General features: G+C 45.5%; 1 protein-coding gene across 2 annotated transcripts in view; it reads left to right on the top strand.

The window, feature by feature from the left end:
- LOC147449420 (alpha-amylase-like) overlaps nucleotides 1-23,151 on the top strand; it is a 166,262-nt gene extending 143,111 nt beyond the window's left edge. Inside the window, exons 5-8 of one of the 2 annotated variants that reach the window (XM_086521866.1) lie at nucleotides 21,538-21,690; nucleotides 21,768-21,904; nucleotides 22,218-22,387; nucleotides 22,479-23,149. In XM_086521866.1, the coding sequence (XP_086377992.1) occupies nucleotides 21,538-21,690; nucleotides 21,768-21,904; nucleotides 22,218-22,387; nucleotides 22,479-22,779 (761 nt within the window). In that variant the 3' untranslated portion in view covers nucleotides 22,780-23,149. Of the gene's footprint in view, nucleotides 1-21,537; nucleotides 21,691-21,767; nucleotides 21,905-22,217; nucleotides 22,388-22,478 lie in introns of both variants that reach the window. The other variant, XM_086521867.1, reaches the window with a different exon arrangement.
- The last annotated feature ends 252 nt before the right edge of the window (nucleotides 23,152-23,403 follow it).

Below are 23,403 nucleotides of genomic sequence, written 5' to 3'. Positions count from 1 at the left end.
TGTAGCAGGCTACAGTGTCACTTTCACATGACACACAGTTAGTACAGTTGGTCTGGTCTGGTTCACACTGGACAGACTCTCTAGGCTAGGCAATGACGCGTGGCAGGGATACGGACGGTGGTCTGGTGGACATCGTCGCCAGGTCACCACCACCACTCAGTTTAGAGATAGACTTAGGTGGTTGACATTTATGAGCCGCTGGTGGCTCTTTATGGTTGGACATATGAGTAGTAGCTGTTGGGTCATCATTATCATCTTCTTTATATATGGTCCAACGTCGTCGTCTAGAGGAGCGAGTCTGTACACACAGCACGTCTGCACCATTCCTGCAGATCTGAGTCTCGACACCCCCATTGTACCCGTATGTTTTCATTCTGTTTTGAGTGAGATGTCACGTACATTACACTGAGGAGCACCCACGGTAGAAAGCACGGCACACTATCCGCGCTACAGATTTCTCGCACATGACAATGCTTGAGGCGAAAATCTCTATAGACATGATCGCAATATGGGATTAGTTAATCCGACATCAGTGAGTTCCGGGATGGATCTAGATGCGATTGCTAAGCAGTCATGGTGTGAGATTTGGAATGAATTTATGTGATGTGATCTGAATGTGGTCTGAAGAATGTGATGTGATGTGACTGTCGTCTTTGTACAAGTGCTGGATTTTTGTCGTCTAGTGCGTCGGTACTTAGACTCAGTGTTTCTTGAAATGGTTTATGGCCTCTGTTTGTTTTGCAGGCGTAATGGAGGGCGATTACAATTCTTTCAAGAGAGGGGTATATCTCTGTCTGTTTTGCAGGCGTAATGGAGGGCGTGGAGGAGGGCGATAACAATTCTTTCAAGAGCGGGGTATGTCACAAAATGATGATGTGGCATGCTGACGTGGTAGACTGTACAAACGCCCATAATTTGCGATGCTGATTTGGCAGATTGTACAGAATCTGCTTTTTGCATTGGCTGCTTTTACTAGCAGATTTTGAGCCTATTGCTTTTGGGGGCTCTGCTTTTAGCATCCCTTTATAAAAATAAAAGGACCCTTAGGGGCCTCACTTCTCAGAGCATCCAGACGCAGAGTCTGAGAGCAGAGGACCCCTCGGGAGTTGTACTTTGCTCAAGGATTAATATAAAAGAAATACAGAAAGGGGCGCCAGTCTTTGGGGCCAATCTCTCTGGGCATGGAACTACACCGGGCCGTGTCGACCATAGTAACAGGGAACGGGCGGAACGGACCCTAAATGTTCCGAAACGGGGTTCCGAACGGGTCTGGCTCTCGAAACGGAGTCGGGAACGGAACACCGTTCCGGAACGGGGTGTAACCGGAACGGCGACCCGGAACGGGGGGGAACGGGGTGGAACGGCACCCGGAACGGCAGAACGGGAATCCGGAACTGTCAAACCAAAAAGTCAACTTTTTTCACTAGCTATTTGGGGGCATGTTTGGGGCTATTGGGGGCTATTTGGGGCTATTTGGAGGGCTGATTTGGGGCTGTTTGGGGGCTATTTAGAGGGCTGATTTGGGGCTGTTTGGACTCTGGAGGCTCGTCTCACCTCCTCCTCAAGCTCTCAACATCTCTATTGAGCTACTCTCCTTGCTAAAGCTTTAAGCTTGGACATGGAGCTCTGGCTTCTTTCTGTTCCTTTTTGGCGAAAAGCACAACACCCTCAGAGAACAAATGTGGCTTCTACCTCTCTTTCTCAAGCTCCATCCCTCCCTCTTGTGTCTCAAGCTCCATTCCTCTCTCTCTCTCTCTCTCTCTCTCTCTCTCTCTCTCTCTCTCTCTCTCTCAAGAGACAAACTCCATCCTTGTCTCAAGCTCCGTCATCGTACAACATGTGTAAATATGGCTCTAATTAGGATGGTCGAATTCAAAAGCTTAGCTTACATATGAGCCTATAATATGAGCCTATAATACATATAATATATGTAGTTTCTTTGGTCTACCGTTCTGGCCCCGTTCCCGTTCCGGCCCCTCTCCTCCCTCCTGTTCCCGTCCCGTTCCGCACCCTACTGTTCCCGTTCCCCGTTCTCGTTCCGGGTAACTATGGTGTCGACCAAAATTGAACTGTGATTTTAAAGTTGTGAAGTATTTTCAGTGAATCTCTCTCTCGTGTCGCAAAAGATTCTAAACTTAGGGGTGACCGAGTCTGTTACACTTAACCTTGGCCAGGTCCATTTGAACACCCTCCACAGAGAGGATGTGTCCCAAAAAGTAGATCTCTGGTAAGAAAAACTTGATCTTCTTCCCATTAATCACCAACCGATGTTGCCGCAATGCCTGAAAATGGTGTTAATGCTCTACCTCATTCTTGGAGAAGATGATGATTTCATCCGAAAAGGCGCCTACAAATGACCTATACTCTCGAAAATCCTGTCCATTATCCTGTTGAACATTGCAAGAGCATTTGTGAGACCAAAAGACATCACCAAATACTCGTATAATCCAAAGGACGTCCTGAATGCAGTCTTGTATACATCTCCCGGAGTGATCCTCATATGATGATAGCCACTTTTCAGGTCGATTCTACTGAAACATGTAGAACCATGTAGCCTGTTTAGTATATCATCGATCCTTGGTATTGGAAACCTGTTCTTGATGGTGATTTTGTTGAGAGCCCTATAGTCAATGCTCATTCTCCAAGATCCATCTTTCTTTAAAACCAACAACATTGCCGAACAGTAAGGTGATGCACTGGGTTGAATGCGACCCTTCTCTAAGAGTTCTTTCACTTTGTTCATAATTTCCTCATTTTGGGCTCTTCTGACTCTGTAAGGTGGCCGGTTCGGTGGCGTACCGGCAGGAATCAAATCAATCCTTAAGACGCTAAGGAGGTAACTCTCCTAGGAGCTTGCAAAAAGTCTTGTTGTTCCTTCTCGAACTCAGAAAAATTTGACATTTTCAGGTCATCTATCTCATTCAAGAAGATCGAGTAAACAAAGAGATTGGATTTCATTAATTTGGAAATGGCCAAAGCCGATACAAGTGGGACAAACTTGTCAGTAAAGTGGTGATCTCCTCCACTGAGAATCCTAGCTTGGCTGTTGTACATAAACGACTATAGATCTCCTGTGTATAAATACAGTCAATCAGTGGTATAAATGTACAACGGGTATGTGCCCTCCCTCTTGACACTTGGGTTGTAGTGTACTGAAAGGAGACAAGGAGGTGTCAAGAGAGCATAATCCACTCTACACCCACCGGTCTTGGTCCTAGTGTGAAATCCTGAATGCAGGGGATGAAGCTCGGATGTGCATGACATAGCCCATTGTGCTGGCCAAATGCCTGTGTGGAAAGCATGTGAAACCGGCCACTCTAGGAAAACGTTGTATGCCATTAAGTATCGTCAGACCATGTGTAGTCCCTATTGCAACCATGTTTATCGAGATTATTCAGACCGAAATGCTGTAGTCATTTTGTCTATCAGTTCCTGCACTTAAAAACAAGTCAAGAACAAATCAGTTTCATATTTTCCGGAATTCCATTTCATAAAGTCATACAGCAGAATACTGTCAGCTCTCAGTATCCCTGAAGCTCAAAGAGACATCAGTGACTCTAGTATTCTAAAGATCGAGGCATCTGTTGACAAAGGAGCGGAGTAACTCCCCTCTTGTGCTCACCCACTGCACCAGATCTCCGGTCAAGCTTAATTCAGGGTTCCATTTGGAGTAGACTATGCTAAACCAAAAGCTTCAAGGTAAAGTTTCACAATCTGAGGAGTATTTGCTAGGTCCTCCTCCTCCATCCACTTCGCATCCAATGCAGGATAGTTCTTGAAGTTAACCAAGAACCGCCTTCTTACTTTACCCTTATTCTTTCTGTCCTTATGTGCCAAAATCTGTTTAGGAACAAGGATCTCCTCGTTTTCTTCCACTTTGGGTTGCTTATCAGGCTCCCCATCTTCGGGCACATCACCTTTAAAAGGTTTCAAGAGACTCACATGAAATGCATTGTGAATCCTCCAAGTGTCAGGCCATTTCAGTCGGAAGGAGACATCATTGATCTTTTCGGAGATCTGGAAGGTCCATAGTATCTCATACTAAGTTTTAGAAAAAAGCCTCTCCTTTCCCTTCTTCTTTCTGAGGCGTGCCTTCTCAAAACGTAAGAGCACCCAATCATCCTCCTTCAATTTCAAATCGCGACGATGGCAATCTGCTGCCTTTTTCTGTCTTTCTTGAGATTTCCGCAAAGCCTCGCGGACCTTGGCAAAAGCCATGTCGAAGTCGCGCGTGAACTCGTCGGATTCAAAAATCTTATCTTTTGTGCTTAGGAAGGGTGGAACCTTCGCAGCACCTTCAATAATCTCAAAGGACGCCTTCCCCGTCGAAGAGTGTATCGTGTTGTTGTAGGCAAATTCCACCAAAGGTAGATACTTTTCCCATTGAGTCTTCTGATCTGAGATATAAGACTTCAATAAATCTAAAACCACTGAATTGGCATTCTCAGATTGCCCGTTTGTCTGCGGACGGAAAGATGACGAGAATTGCAACCGCGTGCCAATGTTCTCCCAAATTGCCTTCCAAAACAAACTCGTGAATCCGGGGTCCCTGTCGGAGACAATCGTGTCGGGCATTCCATGTAATTTGAAAATCTGGGCCACAAACAGTCTCGGTAAGTGATCCTGCTGACTATTTTTCTTCACTGGAATGAAATGAACCTGCTTGCTAAATCTGTCGATAACAGTCCAGATACCATCGTGACCACTCTGTGTTCTCGGGAGATCAAAAATGAAATCCATTGCAATACTTTCCCAGGGGCGGGTGGATATGGGCAAAGGTTGTAACAATCCCTGTGCTTTATGCCTGTCAAACTTGACTTTCTTGCATACCAAGTAACTGCACACAAACTCATCCACATCCTTCTTGAGTCTCTCTACCTCTTTCAAGGTGGTAGCAATGCATTGGTGACCCGTAAAAGGTGGACAGTGGCATTCGGTTATAATCTTTTCCCTCAACGGCTGTGTAATGCACAACATGGTTTTCCTCATCAAGTAGCCATCTTGAATGGAATATCCCGCTATTGTTCCCCATCCCGTATCCGTGCGAAAATGTCTGCAAAATCTGTATGTGTGGCATATTGATCGACCATATCCTCGAAGCTCCTATGGTGTATCGCGGAAATAGCAAGAACCAACGGCTTCCGAGACAAAACATCTGCCACCAAATTCTTCTGTCCCTGCACATTGACAATCTGGAAGTGAAAGTGTGACAAGATGTTCGCCCACCACATCTACTTTTCCGATAGCTGCTTCTGTGACAGCGTAAACTATGATGGTCTGTAAAGACAGTAAAATCCGCTCCGAGTAGGTAGTGCCGCCACTGAGTAAGAGCATGGATAACTGCCAAAAGCTCTTTCTCATAAATCTGTGCTTTCAATTCCGGCCTTGAGAACAATCGGCTCTCGTAAGCAATGACATGGCCTTCTTGCATTAAGACAACACCCAAATTACGACCACAAGCATCACAATATACTTCAAATGACTTCTGCAAGTCCGGTAAAGTCAAAATTGGTCCCGTAGTCAATTTCTGTGGGTCCCCACAAGAAAGGGACTCCTTTTTGTGTCAAGATATGAAAAGGGGAAGCAACCTCTGCAAACTTTTGAATGAACCGCCTGTAGTACGAACACAATCCCAAGAAGCTTCTAAATTCATGGACATTCTTCAAATCGGGCCAATCATGGATAGTCTCTATCTTGACCGGATCCATCTGCACCCCTGCTGCTGACACAATGTGTCCCAAAAAGTGTATCTCTTGTAGGAAAAATTCACTTTTCTTCGCATTAATCACTAACTCGTGATCTCGTAATGCCTGAAAGACTTGAAGCAGATGATCTCTATGTTCTGCCTCATCCTTGGAGAAAACAATGATATCATCAAAGAAAGTGCCAAAAAATAGCTTGTACTCTCGAAAAATCATGTCCACCATCTGGTTAAATGTCGCAGGAGCATTGGTTAGGCCGAAATTTGTGTAGAGCATATACTATAGCCAAACCTTCCCTCTCTGTGGTGCTATAGTTGCGCTCTGCTTTGGTGAGCAGGCGACTTGCATAATGTACAGGGCGATCCAAGTTGAACTCTTTGCTAGGCTGAGTTAGCACAACACCCATAGCCAGCAGACTCGCATCAGTATGCACATGAAAAGGTAGGGCCCAATCCGGGGCAACTAGAATGGACACTTCAGTGAGGCGTTTTTTGAGGTATGCAAATGCTTCATCCTCTGGTGTAGACCACTGGAAGGAACAGCAGCACTGGTGAGCCGGGTCAATGGTTGAGCCACCTGTGCATACATACGGATAAACCTGCGATGATAGCCGGTGTGACCCACAAAGCTCTGAACACCTTTGGGATTTATGGGAGGAGGTAACTTCAAGATGGCTACTATCTTCTCTGGGTCAGGTGCTAAACCTTGAGCAGACACCACATGGCCCAACAGTGTGCCCTTGGTGACCAAAAAATGACACTTGTTCGGATTGAGCTTCAAACATGCCTCTCTGCACCAGAGGAAGACTGCAGAGAGCTGAGCAAGATGCTCCTTTAGATTTTCTACTGGGGTTGAACATCGAGCACCCGAGAAGGTGGAAAAGTCGTCCATGAATATGCGAAGGTGATCAGTAAGTAGAGGATAAAAGATGAGATATACTATGCGATTGAAAGAAGGCGGTGCATTTTTAAGCCCAAAAGACATTCTAGTATAGATGAAAATACCCCAAGGAGTTACAAAAGCTATTTTGGCTTGGTCGTCAGGATGTATTCCTAATTGATTGTAGCCACTGAACCCATCCATAAAACCATACAGTACATGGCCAACGACATCTTCAAGGACTCTCTCAGTGAAAGGGGTTGGAAATCCATCCGGTATTGTGACCTTATTCAGAGCCCGGTAGTCGACGCAAACTCGAATTTCGTTGGACTGCTTCTTTGGGGCAATAACCATAGGGGACAACCATTCTGAGTTCTCTACTGGTACAATAATACCTGCTTCTTGCATTTTCTCCAACTCGATTTTGACTGCTTCTGCATATTTGGGATTCAGTTTGTAAGCCCTTCCTCTAACTGGCTTAGCCCCCTCAACCAGAGGAATTGTGTGGACTCCTAGCTCTGTTGGAATTCCCTCCAAATCGTGGTAAGACCAAGCAAACACATCCTTGAAAGAGTGCATGAAAGAGATTACCTGGTCGAGTATAGCGGGATGATCCCATAACCAAGCGGCTAACAAGATGGGCTGATGGTTGTCAGGGCCGCCTAGGTTGACCTCTCTGACTGGGTCAGGCAGTGCAGTGGGCGAGGCTGCGTCAGGGATAGAAGACCGTGCCGCCTCTGTGAGCTTCTGGACATTATGAGCTGCATTGATCAATGTTGAAATCAGTATACTTTTCCTGCAACCATCCTGATGGAAGCTCTGCGAATGGTAAATCCTCAGATACCTCAAAGTGCTTCGGCATGGGTGGAGATTCAAATGGAATGGAGGTTAAGGAGGGAGGTGGGATGTTGGCCAACTCTTGCAAGGGAGACTTTTTCCCCCTTCTATGGTGGGTTATAGGCTCACCCAGGCCGATGGCTTCAATCAATGGACCCTCTGAAGGATGGTCATCAGAGACTGGCCCAAAAGGGTGTGGCGCACTTGGCTGACTAGGATTACTGGCTTCAAGTGTAGGATCAGGGGAAGAGGATGAATCTGTTGTCAAGGGTTGAGGAGAGACTACATACCATGGCATCGAAGATGTAGCTTCTAACCACTGCAGTAAGTCTTCATCGGACCCATCAGGAGGGACCGGTTGCTCCAAGTCAGGGTTGGACTCTACTGACAAAGAGCTATGCTGAACGACTGGATCCATGCCACCTTCGAGACGGATTTGTTGCATTGGAGAGCCAGGGGTATGTATCCACATGGCGTCGTTTCCCCAGTCATGAAGTGCTTTCGTATGTCGCAACCATGGCCTACCAATCAGCAAGGGATAACCTCCCTCTACCTGGGGAAGATGAACTACCACAAAATCCAAGTCAAAAGTGAAATCTTGTACCTTCAGAGGCACCTTGTCAACTATGCCCACTGGGTAGACTATTCTTTGATCAGCCAATGTAACAGTGAAAGGAGCAGGTCGAGTAGGCTGTAGATCTAAGGCGCTCATAGTGAATTCGGGCATCAAATTGATTCCGAGGTCCCACCGTGATCGCCAAAATGAGAGCACCTGTAGTGCGGATAATGTGTCGTGCTCTCTACAGTGTGGGTGTCCCTCAATGCAATGTGCGTGACAATCTCACTCAACAAATAGAAACTCTCTCAAACAGAATGAAACACAGAAACAATGGATAACAACAGCTACACAGCAGTAAACCAGAACATATGGACTTGACTAGCTCAAAGAACCATGTACACACTTTGGAGTGGCAGCACACTCAGCTCCAGCCCAGGACTCACAGGTACAAATGGGGTGTCGAGGCTCAGATGTGCCTGGATGGTCAAGCAATGCTCTGTGTAAGAGTCGACCTAGACGTCTATGTGCAAGATAAGATAGAACTACCCAAAACGACTACTCATATGTACAACCATAAGAGCCACCAACGGCCCATAAATGTCCAGCCAGCTAAGTCTATCTCCAAACTGAGTGGTGGTGGTGACCTTGCCACGATGTCCACTAGACCGTCGTAGGTACCCTGCCACATGTCACTCCCAGCCCAAAGAGTCCGTCCAGTGTGAACCAGACCAACTGTAGCTAACTGTCCAACTGCCTGTCCTGTGAAGTGACACTGTAGCCTGCTACACACTGTAACAGACTTGGGCACTCTAAGTCGAGAATCTGCCACGACACAGCACAAATTCACTTCAAAACAGTTCACAATTGATTCAACACGGCTTGGCGGAGTTCCGTGCCAAGAGGTATTGGCCCCAAAGACTAGCGCCCCTTTTGGTATTTCTTTTAATATTAATCTTCGAGCAAAGTACAACTCCCGTGGGTGCTTGCTCTCAGACTCTGCGTCCAGATGCTCTGCAGAGGGAGCCCCCTTGGTTTTCTTATAGAGGTTACAAGGGTTGCTAAAAGCAGAGCCCCAAAAGCTACCAATTTAAAAGCATACAAAATAAAGCAAATTGCGTAGAGTTTTTATTGCTTTCCCCCAGCGCAAAAGCTGCAATTTCGTATAGCAGTGCCACGTCGGTAGTCCGTACTTCTGTCCGTGTTTTTCGGGGGATCCGTCCGTTGCTACCACGTCAACCCTAACAGCGGATTTTTCGGACGTCACTGCCATGTCATCATTTCAGTCGCATGTGAAGGGCCCGTTCTCGGGGTGTGTGTGAATATGTCTTCTGCTCCCCACATTGTCCAAACACATCACCAATTTGTGACAATGTCTATCAAGCCCCGAATCTCCTACATCCAACTCTCTAAGTATCTCCTCCGAAGTGTCATAGAAGACTGTCTGAGCATTGCCCATTCGGGCATTGAAGTCCCCTAGGAGGATGATGTCGCCATCCTTGGAAAACTCCCATGTCATTGTCTAGGATTGAGAAAGGTGACTGGCCTTTAGGCCCAGCATAGACTGATGTACTGGGGGGAGAGTAGCATATGGCAATGTATAAAAATTTGCATGTGTCGGCCCTCAACCTCACCCACATGTATCTAGCATGATCATTTCTTTGTACAATGTGTAGAAGTGGTTGTAGCTCCTCTTTGGATAATACTGTTACTCCCCGCGATCCTCTGCTCCCATGCTTAGATCTTGTGTCAATCTGGTAAGTTGTCTCCCATCTATATCCTGTCACATGTGGCATCAGTCCAGGGGCCCGATTAGTCTCTGAGAAGAATATAATGTCCCTGTCCTGAAATCTAATCCTCAAAGGCGCCCACATCCACCTATAAGATCCATTACAATTCCAAGCTTCCACCTTTAGTATGGTCCCATAGGTCTCACACCATCATGTAGAGCATCGCTCTACAATCACCACCCAATCATCTATGTAGAAGGTAATATTTCCCTTCTCCCTTGCTGTTGTAATCTTTGCATCACCTCTCTCCTGTGACCCAGTTGCGAGAGGGTGAAATCATCAACGAGAAAAATACCTGTCTTCTTGAGGGCTGGCCTCTTCTTCAAGGACTCTTTCTTCTCCTCCAAGGAGGGGAGACATAGTATGATTGCCCTGTGCTTTGAGGACTCTCCCGGGCCTTCACTCTTCTTGCCCACCCTCCATGCCTTTGTGTGTAAAGGCTTCTCCATTCCCATCTTCGACATCATTCTTGTGACCTCTTTTTCACATTGTTGACATCCTTGAGGCCAGTGACCCTCACATGTAAGGCACGTAGCCTCCTTTGCTCTTCTTCGAGGGTCATGTTAATGATGGTAGGTGTAGAAGAAGCGTCTTTACCTTTCCCTTTCTTGGCGACCTCGATCCATTTCCGCCTCCACTTACTTTTGTGTCTTGGTGATGACCTCAACCCAAGATGACTTCTTTTTTCTTTTCCTCCTCCTTGATGACCCACACTTGTTCTTTGATTGTGTTCAGCTCCTCCATCATGGAAGGCAGAAATTCCCCTTCTTCAAGTCGCCCACTTTTGGCTTCAAGAAGCTCACCTTGTAGAACTCGGATGATGGAATCTTGGATGACCACTTTCTTCTCGAGCAAAGCGATCCTGCTACGCATGTCATCTCTTTCTTCAATCCATCTTTGAAGAATAGTGCTTCTCTCCTTCATCCACTCTTCCACTTTGTTTCTCCATTCTCTAATTTTCTTCTCTATTGCTGACATCCTCTTCCCTGTCCGCATGCAAGAGGCTTTGTGGGCGGCCGGTGAGGGATGCGCCTTTTTACACATGGGGGAAGCCATTGGCACTTCTCCGATGCTTCCCGAGAGAGAGAGAGAGAGAGAGAGAGAGAGAGAAGAAGAAGAAGAAGAAGAGAGTTTTAACGTCGAAGGAAACTATCCCAAGAGATCTTAAAGATCTAGCCGACGAGGAGAGTTGAAAGACCTCTTATTCAAGAGGGAAATGGCATAATCAATCTACCACACTTGGGTAAAAGAAAGGTTATACCATTTTCCTCTTTTTATTAGCGCACACACGTGCGAGAAGAAGAGAGTTTTAATGTCGTAGGAAACTATCCCAAGGGATAAAAAAGATCTAGCCAACGAGGAGAGTTGAACTCAGAGAGAGAGAGAGAGAGAGAGAGAGAGAGAGAGAGAGAGAGAGAGAGAGAGAGAGAGAGAGAGAGAGAGACAGAGAAATGAAATGAAATGAAATGATATATTAACATCTTCAAAAGGGCCAGAATGACCTATGAGACCATCAGATACAAAGTGGTGAATCTAATACAATGTCTGAAATTCAAGTACAAAAAGTACTGAAAGTACAAAAAAAATGAAAACTGAAAATGAAGTGTGAAATGTGAAAATGTAGAATAGGCCCTCAATGACAATCTGGATGTCGTGCTAGAATGCCTCTAATCCTCTGCTGGAGTCTCCGTCGATGGAGTGTGCTCCTGTGTCTCGATCGTGGTCGTCTCGATCTCCCGAGCTCAGTCGCCCTGTCAATGAGGGTGCCTCTGGTATGAATGCAGGTACAACCCTGTCTTGGTGGTTGGTCTCTTGGCTCCCTCGATCCAAAGAAGTCTGTGAGCTGTCTCTGCAACTGTCGTACTCCATGTCTCCCCAACACACTATCTCTATGTCGGTGTAGCTCAAGTAGATATAAGCCAAGGCATCTCTGGTCCTGATACCTCATGACTCTATCTAGGGGTCCAAAACCCTCCCTGAATACGCAATGGAAGCGCCCTCATATCTCATAATACACAGTGCAGTGGCATATGTAGTGTAGCTCTGTCTCTAGTTCTCTACCGCATAGTTGACATATCCTAGACTCCGGTGGTATCCCTCTAAATCTACCTGTCTCAATCTCCAGCTGGTGTGAGGATGTGCGAATTTGACCAATAGCACATCGCAGACCATGAGATAAATGAGTGTCCATGTAGCTGGACGAATCACAAACCCATCTCCCGAAAGTTGGAGAAGGTGCTCTTTGTAGAAAGCCATCTTCGTGCCCAACTCCTGCATCGGCTCTACCCATGTCCTCCTGGTGTCCAACTGTATAAGATCCTGACGAATGAGTCTAGTGATCTCCGTCCGTGTGACTGGCAGGGAGGGTGCTTCCAGGGAATACTGAAAGGGAGGCAATCTATCCATGCTGAGACCATGCCTCTGAAACCATGAGGTCATCTGCGCATACCAACATGATGCATCTCCCTGCACCGCTAACTGTCTAGAGGACTCAAGAGCCAATCTAGTATATCTGCCTCTATGTGTATCCCATAGACTGTGCATAAAGGACACTGATCTGGTAAGAGCCTCAATCTTTATAGGAGGGGTGGCTACCTACGCTCGAATAATCGCATGTGGTATGGAGGCCTTGGCTCTAATCATCCGGGATATCATAAATACCAAGGGTCTCTCCATGTTCCTGCAACTGTCATGATTCACAGATGGTCCCCACACTTGGACCCCATAAAGCATAGTTGAAGCAACCAAAGTATCAAAGAGCCATAACTTTGTTCGTGGTTCTTGAAACTGAACCTGCGAACACATCCTCTCTAGCCCTCCCAATGCCGCATAGGCTCTGGACAGTCTAGTCTCTGCTGCTCTCCTCATAGTAAACCTCGGTCCCGTGAATACCACCCCCAGATATGTATATTCATCTGTGTACTCCACAGTGTCCTGACCATATACGAGTGTAGGTGCCGATCTCTTCACCCACTGTGGTGTGGTGTTAAACACCATAACCTTGGTTTTACCAAGGTTCACAGACAGTCCACTATCCTCTGCAAAGTTGTGCAATGCATCCAAATGTCTCTGCATGCCCTCTGGCGACTCTGATATCAACACAATATCATCAGCATATAATAATAAAGGGATCCATGTCCCTGCTAGCTGAGCGCCTCTGTCACCCTCTCTGTCAATGTAGTCAGAGACCTCATCTACATACATACCAAAAAGTGCAAGGGACAAAGGACACCCCTATTTCACTCCAATAGTGGAATGAACAATGTCAGAAATCCCCTCAAGAGTGTGTACCTGGCCAGTCACTGAGCCGTATAAAGCCATGATCCCCCATATGATCTCTGTGGGTACTCTCAACTTCAGTAGCCTGTGCATCAATCTGGCTCTCGGCACTGTGTCAAATGCTTTGCGGAAGTCCACAAAGCAGCAATAAATCCGTCTCCCATGTGCCCGACCCTCCTCAATAATGGCTCTGAGTGTAAGAATGTGGTCCAAAGTGGAGAAACCCCTCCTGAATCCAACCTGTCCTACTGCTCGTATGCCCTCATTTTCTGCCCATTTACTCAGTTGTTGCTCAAGAATGGATGCATACAACCGTGCCAATGTGTACCCTATCTTAATAGTACGGTAGTTCCTTGGCACTGTGAGGTCCCCTGCCTTGAAGAGAGGTACAATAGTAGATAATCTCCGGGACTCGGGTAGTCCCTCACACATGACACGGTTAAACAACTGCGCAAGAACCTCTGACAGTAAATCTCTAGCATGTATCAAGTGCTTTGCCACCAAAGCACTTGATAATCTCCAGGACTCAGGTAGTCCCTCACACATGACACGGTTAAACAACCGCGCAGGAACCTCTGACAATAAATCTCTAGCATGTATCAAGTGCTTTGCCACCAAAGCATCATGATCATAAGCTCTCCTAGTCCTCATCCTGTCAATGGCGTTCTTCACCATCGCAGTGGTAAAGAAGGTACTAGTGGCTGGACATGGCTCTAGAGGGTCTGGTAATGGTGGTTGCCCAGGTACTGTATATAATGATGTTGCATACTGACCCCAAGTCTCGGGAGAGGTAATCACTGGAGGAGGAGAGTGCTCATTGAAGAGACGCCAGGCCTCACCTGAATCTCGACTCAAAAAGAGCTGATACAAATCACGTTCCATCTGGGCTAAAAAGGCCCGCTTCTTCCGTCGCACTAAATGCCGAAGGGCAATCTGAGATTGTCTATATGTAATGACTCCAAGTATAAGCTCATTCTGAATCTGAACTCTCATCTCTCTGCACTCCTCATCATACCAACTATTTTGAGGCATGTTCCCAGAACGTCTTCTCTGATCTGGTTGAGTGTGTGGGTATGCCTCTGCTGCTACCCCATGCAAGATCTCCGTCAATAAAGTGGTGATCTCCTCCACTGTATATACAGGCTTGGCTGCCCACATCCGTCTGTAAATCTCTTCCACATAAACTGAATCCGTCTCTGGTGTAAAAGTATACTGTGTGTGTGCAATCCTCCGTGGTGTCTGAGAGACACTATACTGGAAAGAGACTGAAAAAGTCAGGAGAGCATGGTCCACTGCTACTCCAATAGGTCTAGGGCCCACACTGAAATCCTGAATATTAGAGATGAAGCTCGGTGAAGTCATGACATAGTCCACTGTACTGGCCCCATGTCTGTGTGGAAAGCATGTGAATCCCCCAGACGAAGGAAAAATCTCTAGACCATTAAGTATGGCCAGACCATGCGTAGTTGTCATCTCCATGAGATATCTCCCATACTCTGTGTGCTCTCTATCCTGTGAGTGTCAGTCAAGCCCCATCTCCGATATATCCATCTCTCTAAGCATATCCTCCGAGGTATCATAAAATACCGTTTGGGAGTTGGCCGTCCTGGCATTAAAGTCTCCCAAGAGAATGATATCTCCATCTCTAGAGAACTCCCATATGTCATCATCAAGTATAGAGAAAGGGGATTGCCCTCTAGGTGAGGTATAGACTGATGTGCTAGGGGGAACGTAACATATAGCAATGTATAAGAATTTGCCTGTCTCAGCTCTCAGTCTCACCCACATGTATCTCGCCTGGTCATCTCTCCGGACAATCTGTAATAGCGGCTGCAAATCCTCCTTGAATAAGACTGCTACCCCTCCTGAACCTCGACTCCCATGCTGGGATCTAGCGTCTGGCCGACAAGCTGTCTCCCATAAATAACCAGTCACACTTGGCATCAACTGTCCAGATTTTTGATGTGTCTCTGAGTAAAAGACAATGTCTCTATCTCTGAAGCTATCCTCAAAGGCACCCACATCCAGCCTATATGATCCATTACAATTCCATGCCGCCATCCGGAGTGTGGTCCCATATGTCTCGCACCGTCATGTTGTGCGTTTTTCCAAAACCACTACTTTCCCTCCTCTATAAAAGGCAATTTTTCCCTTCTCCCTTGCTGCCTTGATCTCTGGCATCAACTCTTGCATATGTGCTATTTGTGCTAAAGTAAGGTCATCCCCCATAAAAAAATTCCAGTTTTCTTAAGTGCTGGTCTCTTCTTCAGGAATTCCTTCCTCGTTTCCAAAGTCGGGAAACGCAAAATAAGTGCTTTCTCTTTGACGTTTCCCTTCTCATCAACTCCCTTCTTTCCTACTCTCCAAGCACCTGTGTGCATAGGTTCCGGGATGCCCATGCACTACAAGAGTTCCTTCACTTCGTCTTCTACATTTTCGGTGTCTTTGATACCACTAATACGCACATGGAGGGCTCTAGTCCTCCTCTTCTGTTCCTCCTCAATAGTCATATTGATGATGGTAGAAGTCTGTGCGGTTTCTGGCATCGGGGCCTTCCCATTCTTTGCACCTTCAATCCATTTTTCTGCTTCGTCAACTTTCTCCTGTGTTTTAAAAAGGCGCTCCACCCATGAGGAAGCCTCTTTCGAGTTTTGTTCTTCCCCTTCGCGCAGAGTTTTCACCTGCTCCTTAATATCTTCGAGCTCCTTTAACATCAAGGGCTGATTTTTCCCTTCTGTTTTGGGCATAATTTTGCAAGCTGCAAGTTCCCCTTTAAGCTCTTCAATCACTGCATCTTTTTCCTTCATGCAATTTTCAACATTGGTTTTCCAAGATTCAAAGCTTGCAATTGCCACATCCAACTTTTTCTGCATAATACATTCCATTACATTCACTTCTGCCCGCATTAGAGCCTGCATCTCCCCTTTCACAAATAGATACATCTCATCATGCCTACCAAGCATCACTTTATCTAATTCTTTCCTCATATCTGCATACATAGAATTCTTATAGCTATCTGCGTTTGCGTACATCTCTTTCTTGATGTCATCTCTCATAAAGCTGAGCTCAGATTTAATCATCACTTGAACCCTCTCCATCATTAAATCATCTTGGACTCTGACGGTTTTCCCTGCCCGCAGTGAGCTTGGCGAGAGTATACTATCTCTGTTCCTCCGCTTGAACGTCGCTTTCATTTTTTGTGGGGTGGTGAAGCCACTTGCATCACCATCCTCGGCTGGTTGGTCCATTTGAGAGAGAAGAAACAAAGCGAGCATTGAGTCAAGGCCCTCACCAGCAGAGGTCTCGCCTCCGCCCTGGTTGGCCTCGCCCTCGTCGCCAATTCCTCGCCCTCGTCCTGGCTGACTCCTCGCCCTAGCCTTGGCAGGTTGGTCTTGTCTCGTCGCCCTTGGCTCTTCTCGCCCTCGCCCTTGGTAGGCAGCTCGCTCTCGCCCTTGGCAGGCAGCTCGCCCTCATCCTTCAGAGGTCAGGACCCTCGCCCTCGCCCTTGGCAGGCAACTCATCCTCGCCCTTGGTAGGCTCCTCGCCCTCGACCCAGGAGCTTGCCCTCTTGACATAGAACCAGCTTGCCCAGGCTTAGCAGCTCGCCCTTGACCAGGTCCAGCAGCTCGCCCCTCGCCTAGTCTAGCTCGTCCCTCGTCCAATATCAGCAGCTCACCCTCGCCCAAGACCCTCGTCTAGCAGAGAGAGAGCTCGCCCCTCGTCCCTCGTCCAGCAGGTTGGTAGCGCGACAGCTCGCCCTCGCCTCAGTCAGCTCGCCCTCACCTCAGATTCCTGCTCGCCCTCGCCTCAACCAGCTTGCCATCGCCTCAGAGAGAGAGAGAGAGAGAGAGAGAGAGAGAGAGAGAGAGAGAGAGAGAGAGAGAGAGAGAGAGAGAGAGAGAGAGAGAGAGAGAGAGAGAGAGAGAGAGAGAGAGAGAGAGAGAGAGAGAGAGAGAGAGAGAGAGAGAGAGAGAGAGAGAGAGAGAGAGAGAGAGATGAAATGAAATGTTATATTAACGTCTTCAAAAGGCCAAAGTGACCTATGAGACCAGAAAGTTACAATGCGGTGTATCTGATACAAAGTCAAATTAACAAAATAAATTAAACTAGGATAACAAAATATAAATACTGCGGGATCCTAAACTAAGCAGTACAATGTGAAGACAATATGGGAGGGGAGTAGAGATCCATCTTCATCTGCACTCTGGACGACGAAAGAGTATGGAGAGAGAGAGAGAGAGAGAGAGAGAGAGAGAGAGAGAGAGAGAGACTCTAAAACGGCAAAAAAATACAAGAAGCCCTAAAAATCAGTAAGAAACACTCGTGAAATCTTCAAAAAAAGCGTAACCTTAAAAAACAGAGAAAATCAATGTCATAACCTTAAAAAACAAGAAAAGAACAATAGCAAAACCCTATAAAATAGCAAAAAAACAATAGCAAAACCCTATAAAATAGCAGAAAACAATGACAAAACCCTAAAAAAACAGCAAAAAACAGTGGCAAACCTCCAAAATCAGTGACAAAATCCTAAAAACGGCAAAAAAAACATTTTGAAATCCTAAAAGCAACAAAAAAGTGGTGTCAAAACCCTAAAAACAGTGTGAGAGAAGTCCAAACCCATGGGACTGGGAGAGAGAGAGAGAATTGAAATGAAATGAAGTGTTATCTTAATTTCTTCAGAAGCCAAAATGACGTGTGAGACCAAAAGTTACAACCGTACCAGATGAAAGTTACAACCGTACCAGATGTGATACAATGATATGAAATAAAGCATAAAAGGAAACATCCTAGATTCTAAAACAATCCTCAAGGAAAGGTAATGAAGCTCGTGTGAGAGAGAGAAATGAAATGAAATGTTATATTAACTTCTTCAAAAGGCCAGAATGACCTATGAGACCAATCTGATACAAAATAGTGAATTTAATACCATGTCTGGGTACCAAAAAACTAGAACAAGAATACTACTACTACTAGAGAGAGAGAGAGAGAGAGAGAGAGAGAGAGAGAGAGAGAGAGAGAGAGAGAGAGAGAAATGAAATGAAATGATATATTAACGACTTCAAAAGGCCAAAATGACCTATGACACCATCAAATACAAAGTGGTGAATCTAATACAATGTCTGAAGTACAAGTACAAAAAGTAATGAATGTAAAATGTGAAAAATGAAAAATGAAGTGTGAAATGTGAAATGTAGAATAGGCCCTCAATGACACTCTGGGTGTCGTGCTAGAATGCCTCTGATTCTCTGCTGGAGTCTCCGTCGATGGAGTGTGCTCCTGTGTCTCGGTCGTGGTCGTCTCGATGTCCCGAGCTCAGTCGCCCTGTCAATGAGGGTGCCTTTGGTATGAATGTGGGTACAACTCTGTGCTAGTGGTTGGTCTCCTGGCTCCCTCGATTCAAAGAGAAATGAAATGATATATTAACGTCTTCAAAAGGCCAAAATGACCTATGAGACCATCAGATACAAAGTGGTGAATCTAATACAATGTCTGAAGTACAAGTACAAAAAGTATTGAATGTAAAAAATGAAAACTGAAAATGAAGTGTGAAATGTGAAAATGTAGAATAGGCCCTCAATGACAATCTGGGTGTCATGCTAGAATGCCTATGATCTTCTGCTGGAGTCTCCGTCGATGGAGTGTGCTCCTGTGTCTCGGCCGTGGTCGTCTCATCTCCCGAGCTCAGTGGCCTTGTCAATGAGGGTGCCTCTGGTATGAATGCGGGTACAACCCTGTGCTGGTGGTTGGTCTCCTGGCTCCCTCGATCCAAAGAAATTTGTGATCTGTCTCTGTGACTGTTGTACTCCATGTCTCCTCAGCAGACTATCTCTATGTCAGTGTAGCTCAAGTAGATATAAGCCAAGGCATCTATGATCCTGATACCTCATGACTCTATCTAGGGGTCCAAAACCCTCCCTGAATAATCAATGGAAGCGCCCTCGTATCTCATAATACACAGTGCAGTGGAATATGTAGGGTAGCTCTGTCTCTGGCTCTCTACCACATAGTTGGCATATCCTAGACTCCGGTGGTATCCCTCTGAATCTACCCGTCTCAATCTCCAGCTGGTGTGAGGATGGGCGAATCTGACCAATAGCACATCGCAGACCATGAGACAAATGAGTGTCCATGTAGCTCGGACGAGTCACAAACCCATCTCCCGAAAGTTGGAGAAGATGCTCTTTGTAGAAAGCCATCTTCGTGCCCAACTCCTGCATCGGCTCTACCCATGTCCTCCTTGTGTCCAACTGTATAAGATCCTGACGAATGAGTCTAGTGATCTCCGTCCGTGTGACTGGCAGGCAGGGTGCATCCAGGGAATACTGAAAGGGAGGCAATCTATCCATGCTGAGACCATGCCTCTGAAACCATGAGGTCATCTACGCATACCAACATGATGCGTCTCCCTGCATCGCTAACTATCTAGAGGACTCAAGAGCCAATCTAGTATATATGCCTCTATGTGTATCCCATAGACTGTGCATAAAGGACACTGATCTCGTAAGAGCCTCAATCTCTATAGGAGGGGCAGCTACCTCCGCTCGAATAATCGCATGTGGTATGGAGGCCTTGGATCTAATCATCCGGGATATCATAAATACCAAGGGTCTCTCCATGCTTCTCCAACTGTCATGATTCACAGATGGTCCCCAAACCTGGACCCCATAAAGCATAGCTGAAGCAACCAAAGTATCAAAGAGCCATAGCTTTGTTCGTGGTTCTTGAAACTGAACCTGCGAACACATCCTCTCTAGCCCTCCCAATGCCACATAGGCTCTGGACAGTCTAGTCTCTGCTGCTCTCCTCATAGTAAACCTCGGTCCCGTGAATACCACCCCCAGATATGTATATTCATCTGTGTACTCCAGAGTGTCCTGACCATATACGAGTGTAGGTGCGGATCTCTTGACCCACTGTGGTGTGGTGTTAAACACCATAACCTTGGTTTTACCAAGGTTCACAGACAGTCCACTATCCTCTGCAAAGTTGTGCAATGCATCCAACTGTCTCTGCATGCCCTCTGGCGACTCTGATATCAACACAATATCATCAGCATATAATAATAAAGGGATCCATGTCCCCGCTAGCTGAGCGCCTCTGTCACCCTCTCTGTCAATGTAGTCAGAGACCTCATCTACATACATACCAAAAAGTGCAGGGGACAAAGGACATGAAGAGAGAGAGAGAGAGAGAGAGAGAGAGAGAGAGAGAGAGAGATAAATGAAATGTTATATTAACGTCTTCAAAAGGCCAAAATGACCTATGAGACCAATCTATTACAAAATGGTGAATCTCATACCATGTCTGGGTACAAAAGAACTAGAACAAGATACTACTGCTAGAATCCGAGAGAGTATGGCTCGAATCCTTTGTTGTAGTCTCCGTCAATGCTATGTAGCCCCTCTCCTCAATCGTGGCCATCTGGATCTTCGTAGCTCCAGTGCTCGGTCGATGAGAGTGCCAATAGTGGTCGAATGTGTGGGCCGAGCTCTGCAGTGCTCCTCTGCTTGTTTCATATCTAGTGAAAAAATATTTGTAATCTGTCTCTGGGACTGTCTCTCTCTATCTCTCCCCAATTAAGTGTCTCTATATCTGTGTAACTCAAGTTGATATAGCCCAAGACATCTCTGATCCTTATAACTCATGACCCTAGAGAAAGGACCGAAACCCTCTCTGAATAAGCAGTGGAAATGGCCCCGTATCTCATAGTACATTGTGCAATGACACACACACACACACACACACACAGAGAGAGAGAGAGAGAGAGAGAGAGAGAGAAGAAGAAGAAGAAGAAGAAGAAAGAGATGTTAACATCCACAGAAGGCCAAACTCGACGTATGGGACAGAATAGAGACACCTTTGAAAAATTGCAAGTACAATGCATAACACTCGCATTAGACTGGAGATTGCCATCATCACAAACCCAAAGAATGGCAGGATTTTCAAGTATATCCACATATTAGATTTATTGTATGAGAAGTTTTTTGTTAGCTTGTACTAAAATCCAATACACTAGCTTCTACCAGAATTCAATACCTTAGAGCAGGATATTACGGATGTGGACCTTTGTAGAGACTAATTTGCATAGAGGGGTACTGAACTATTTATTCTCATCAACGGTTAGTACATTTGATTTGTCAACGGGAGAGTTGGAGAATCATAATACAGGGCTATGGGAGGAGAGAAGAGAGACCATTTCCTGAAGACTTGTTCTCATATTTTCTGAAGGGTCACTCTAGGGGGAATATGCACCTCCATCATGGTTCTTAACTAGCATTCCTATGCTTTGTGGCCGATTCTTGTGTTTTCAGCATGCACCCGCGTAGACACGCAGATCAGGGAGGAGAGAGGATAGACCATTTCTCAAAGGCTTTTTCTGAAGGGTCGCTCTAGGGGGAAGTCAAGGATAGTGTGCACACGCACACACCTGGGTGTGGTGTGCGCATGATGTGTTTCAAAGTGGTTTTTTATAATGAAACTTGTTGGATTGCAGATGGCCATCGGCAAGTACTGTGTGATTGGATTGATGGAACCAATGGTTTGTCATCTGCATTTGATTTTACAACAAAAGGCATACTTCAAGCAGCAGTCTGTGGGGAACTTTGGCGGTTAAAAGACCCTCAAGGGAAGCCTCCAGGGCTATTAGGTTGCTAAAATTTGTTACAACAATGTTATATTTAGTCCTTATGTTTCCATGAATAATGGTGTTGAATGTTATTGCAGGATGGTATCCTGAACAAGCAGTCACATTTATTGACAATCATGACACTGGATCAACACAGCGGCATTGGAATTTTCCTGACGACAAGGTGATGTGGGGATATGTCTATATCCTTACACATCCTGGTATCCCATGTATTGTAAGTCACTTTCAACTTCCTGAGCATTTATTAGGGTTTGTGAAGATATGCAACACTAATGATGCAATTTTCTCAATTACATGCATACACACATACAAACCTATTGTTAATTGTGTCATTGCTATGTATGTATGGACAGAAAGAAAGGCAATCCTGTAGATGCAGGCATTAGGCATGCTTGCATGAGTGTGCTAATTTTTTAAGGATGGTGGATCATTTTGATAGTGAGAGAATGCGGGCATGTGCATACATAAGAGAAAACGCTGCCATTTGTATGGATATAGATATTGAGTCACATCTTTTCTGAACACAGTTCTATGATCATTTCTTCTCATGGGGTTTCCAAAAGCAAATTGGAGAATTATTACAACTACGGAAACGATCCGGCGTGAATGCAGGGAGCCAAATACGGATTGAAGCAGCAGAAGCTGACATCTATGTTGCTAATATCGATGATAAGCTGATTGTGAAGCTTGGACCAAGGTTTGTTGCAAGATGGAGATCTCTCATTATTTTAATGGAGAGCTGCAAGTGTTATGTGTGATCATTATTGATATACTTTTTCCTGCTTTAGGTATGATATGGGATCATTGGTTCCCGACGCGTCGAATTGGAAGATAGCTTTATCGGGCAAGGATTTTGCTATATGGGAGTCGAAAAAAGTTCGGAAAATCATCACAAAAGAGGAACATAAAGAAGAGATTGCGGTCGAAACACCAAAAGGCAGTCTAAATATACTTCAGTCTTCCCATGAGCTCAAACTAAGTGGAAAAATGTCGTGTAAAACCGTGCGGCGTATTCTTAATGAGGTTCCAGATCTTGTTCCAGAGGGTAACAAGAGGGAGGATTGCAATCTAGAGGGCAAGAGTTCATAAGCATCCCATTACGCATGCCGACTACCGAAAAGAACCTTCACAGTTTTGCAGTCAAATGTATAGAACATTATAGGCATACCATCATGTATCATAAATCAGCTGTAGCTTTTGGAGGGACTATTAGATTGTAAACAACTTGACATCAACATATATACCTCCCCAAAGATATAAAAGAGCACCAAAGTCTACTTCTTATGAAGTTATTACTCAAAACTGGAGTCAATAAGTTCATGAGGAAGAGAATGGAGTCTAGGAGGGCCTTTACTTTGGCAATTTAAGTAGTCAAACCTTTGCTATCAAGAACGTACTTGAAGGGAATGTTTTAACACAAAATGCTAGTTAATTTGAATTTAAATTTTCCCTCCAAATGAGATTACAAGAAGAGCTATATCGTCTAATATACCTATGGAAAGAGCTTGAAGGCTAGATTTTAGATCTATAATCTCCACTCACATTGGAGATTGTATGTGAAAACTATGGAATACCAAAAATAATGAAATTGTCCACCTCATTTTTCCAGGAAGTGCATCCTTTGACTTCTCTTACCACCTTTGTTACACACCCAGTATTCTTTTGCACACATGGCAGACAACTATTTATCAAAATCTTATCGTCAAGATAACG

This window comes from Adiantum capillus-veneris, chromosome 10 (assembly GCF_014529385.1).
Source record: "Adiantum capillus-veneris isolate H3 chromosome 10, ASM1452938v2, whole genome shotgun sequence".
Taxonomy (NCBI): domain Eukaryota; kingdom Viridiplantae; phylum Streptophyta; class Polypodiopsida; order Polypodiales; family Pteridaceae; genus Adiantum; species Adiantum capillus-veneris.
The sequence above is the reverse complement of the archived record's forward strand: the minus strand, read 5'-3'. Positions and strand labels throughout refer to the sequence as shown.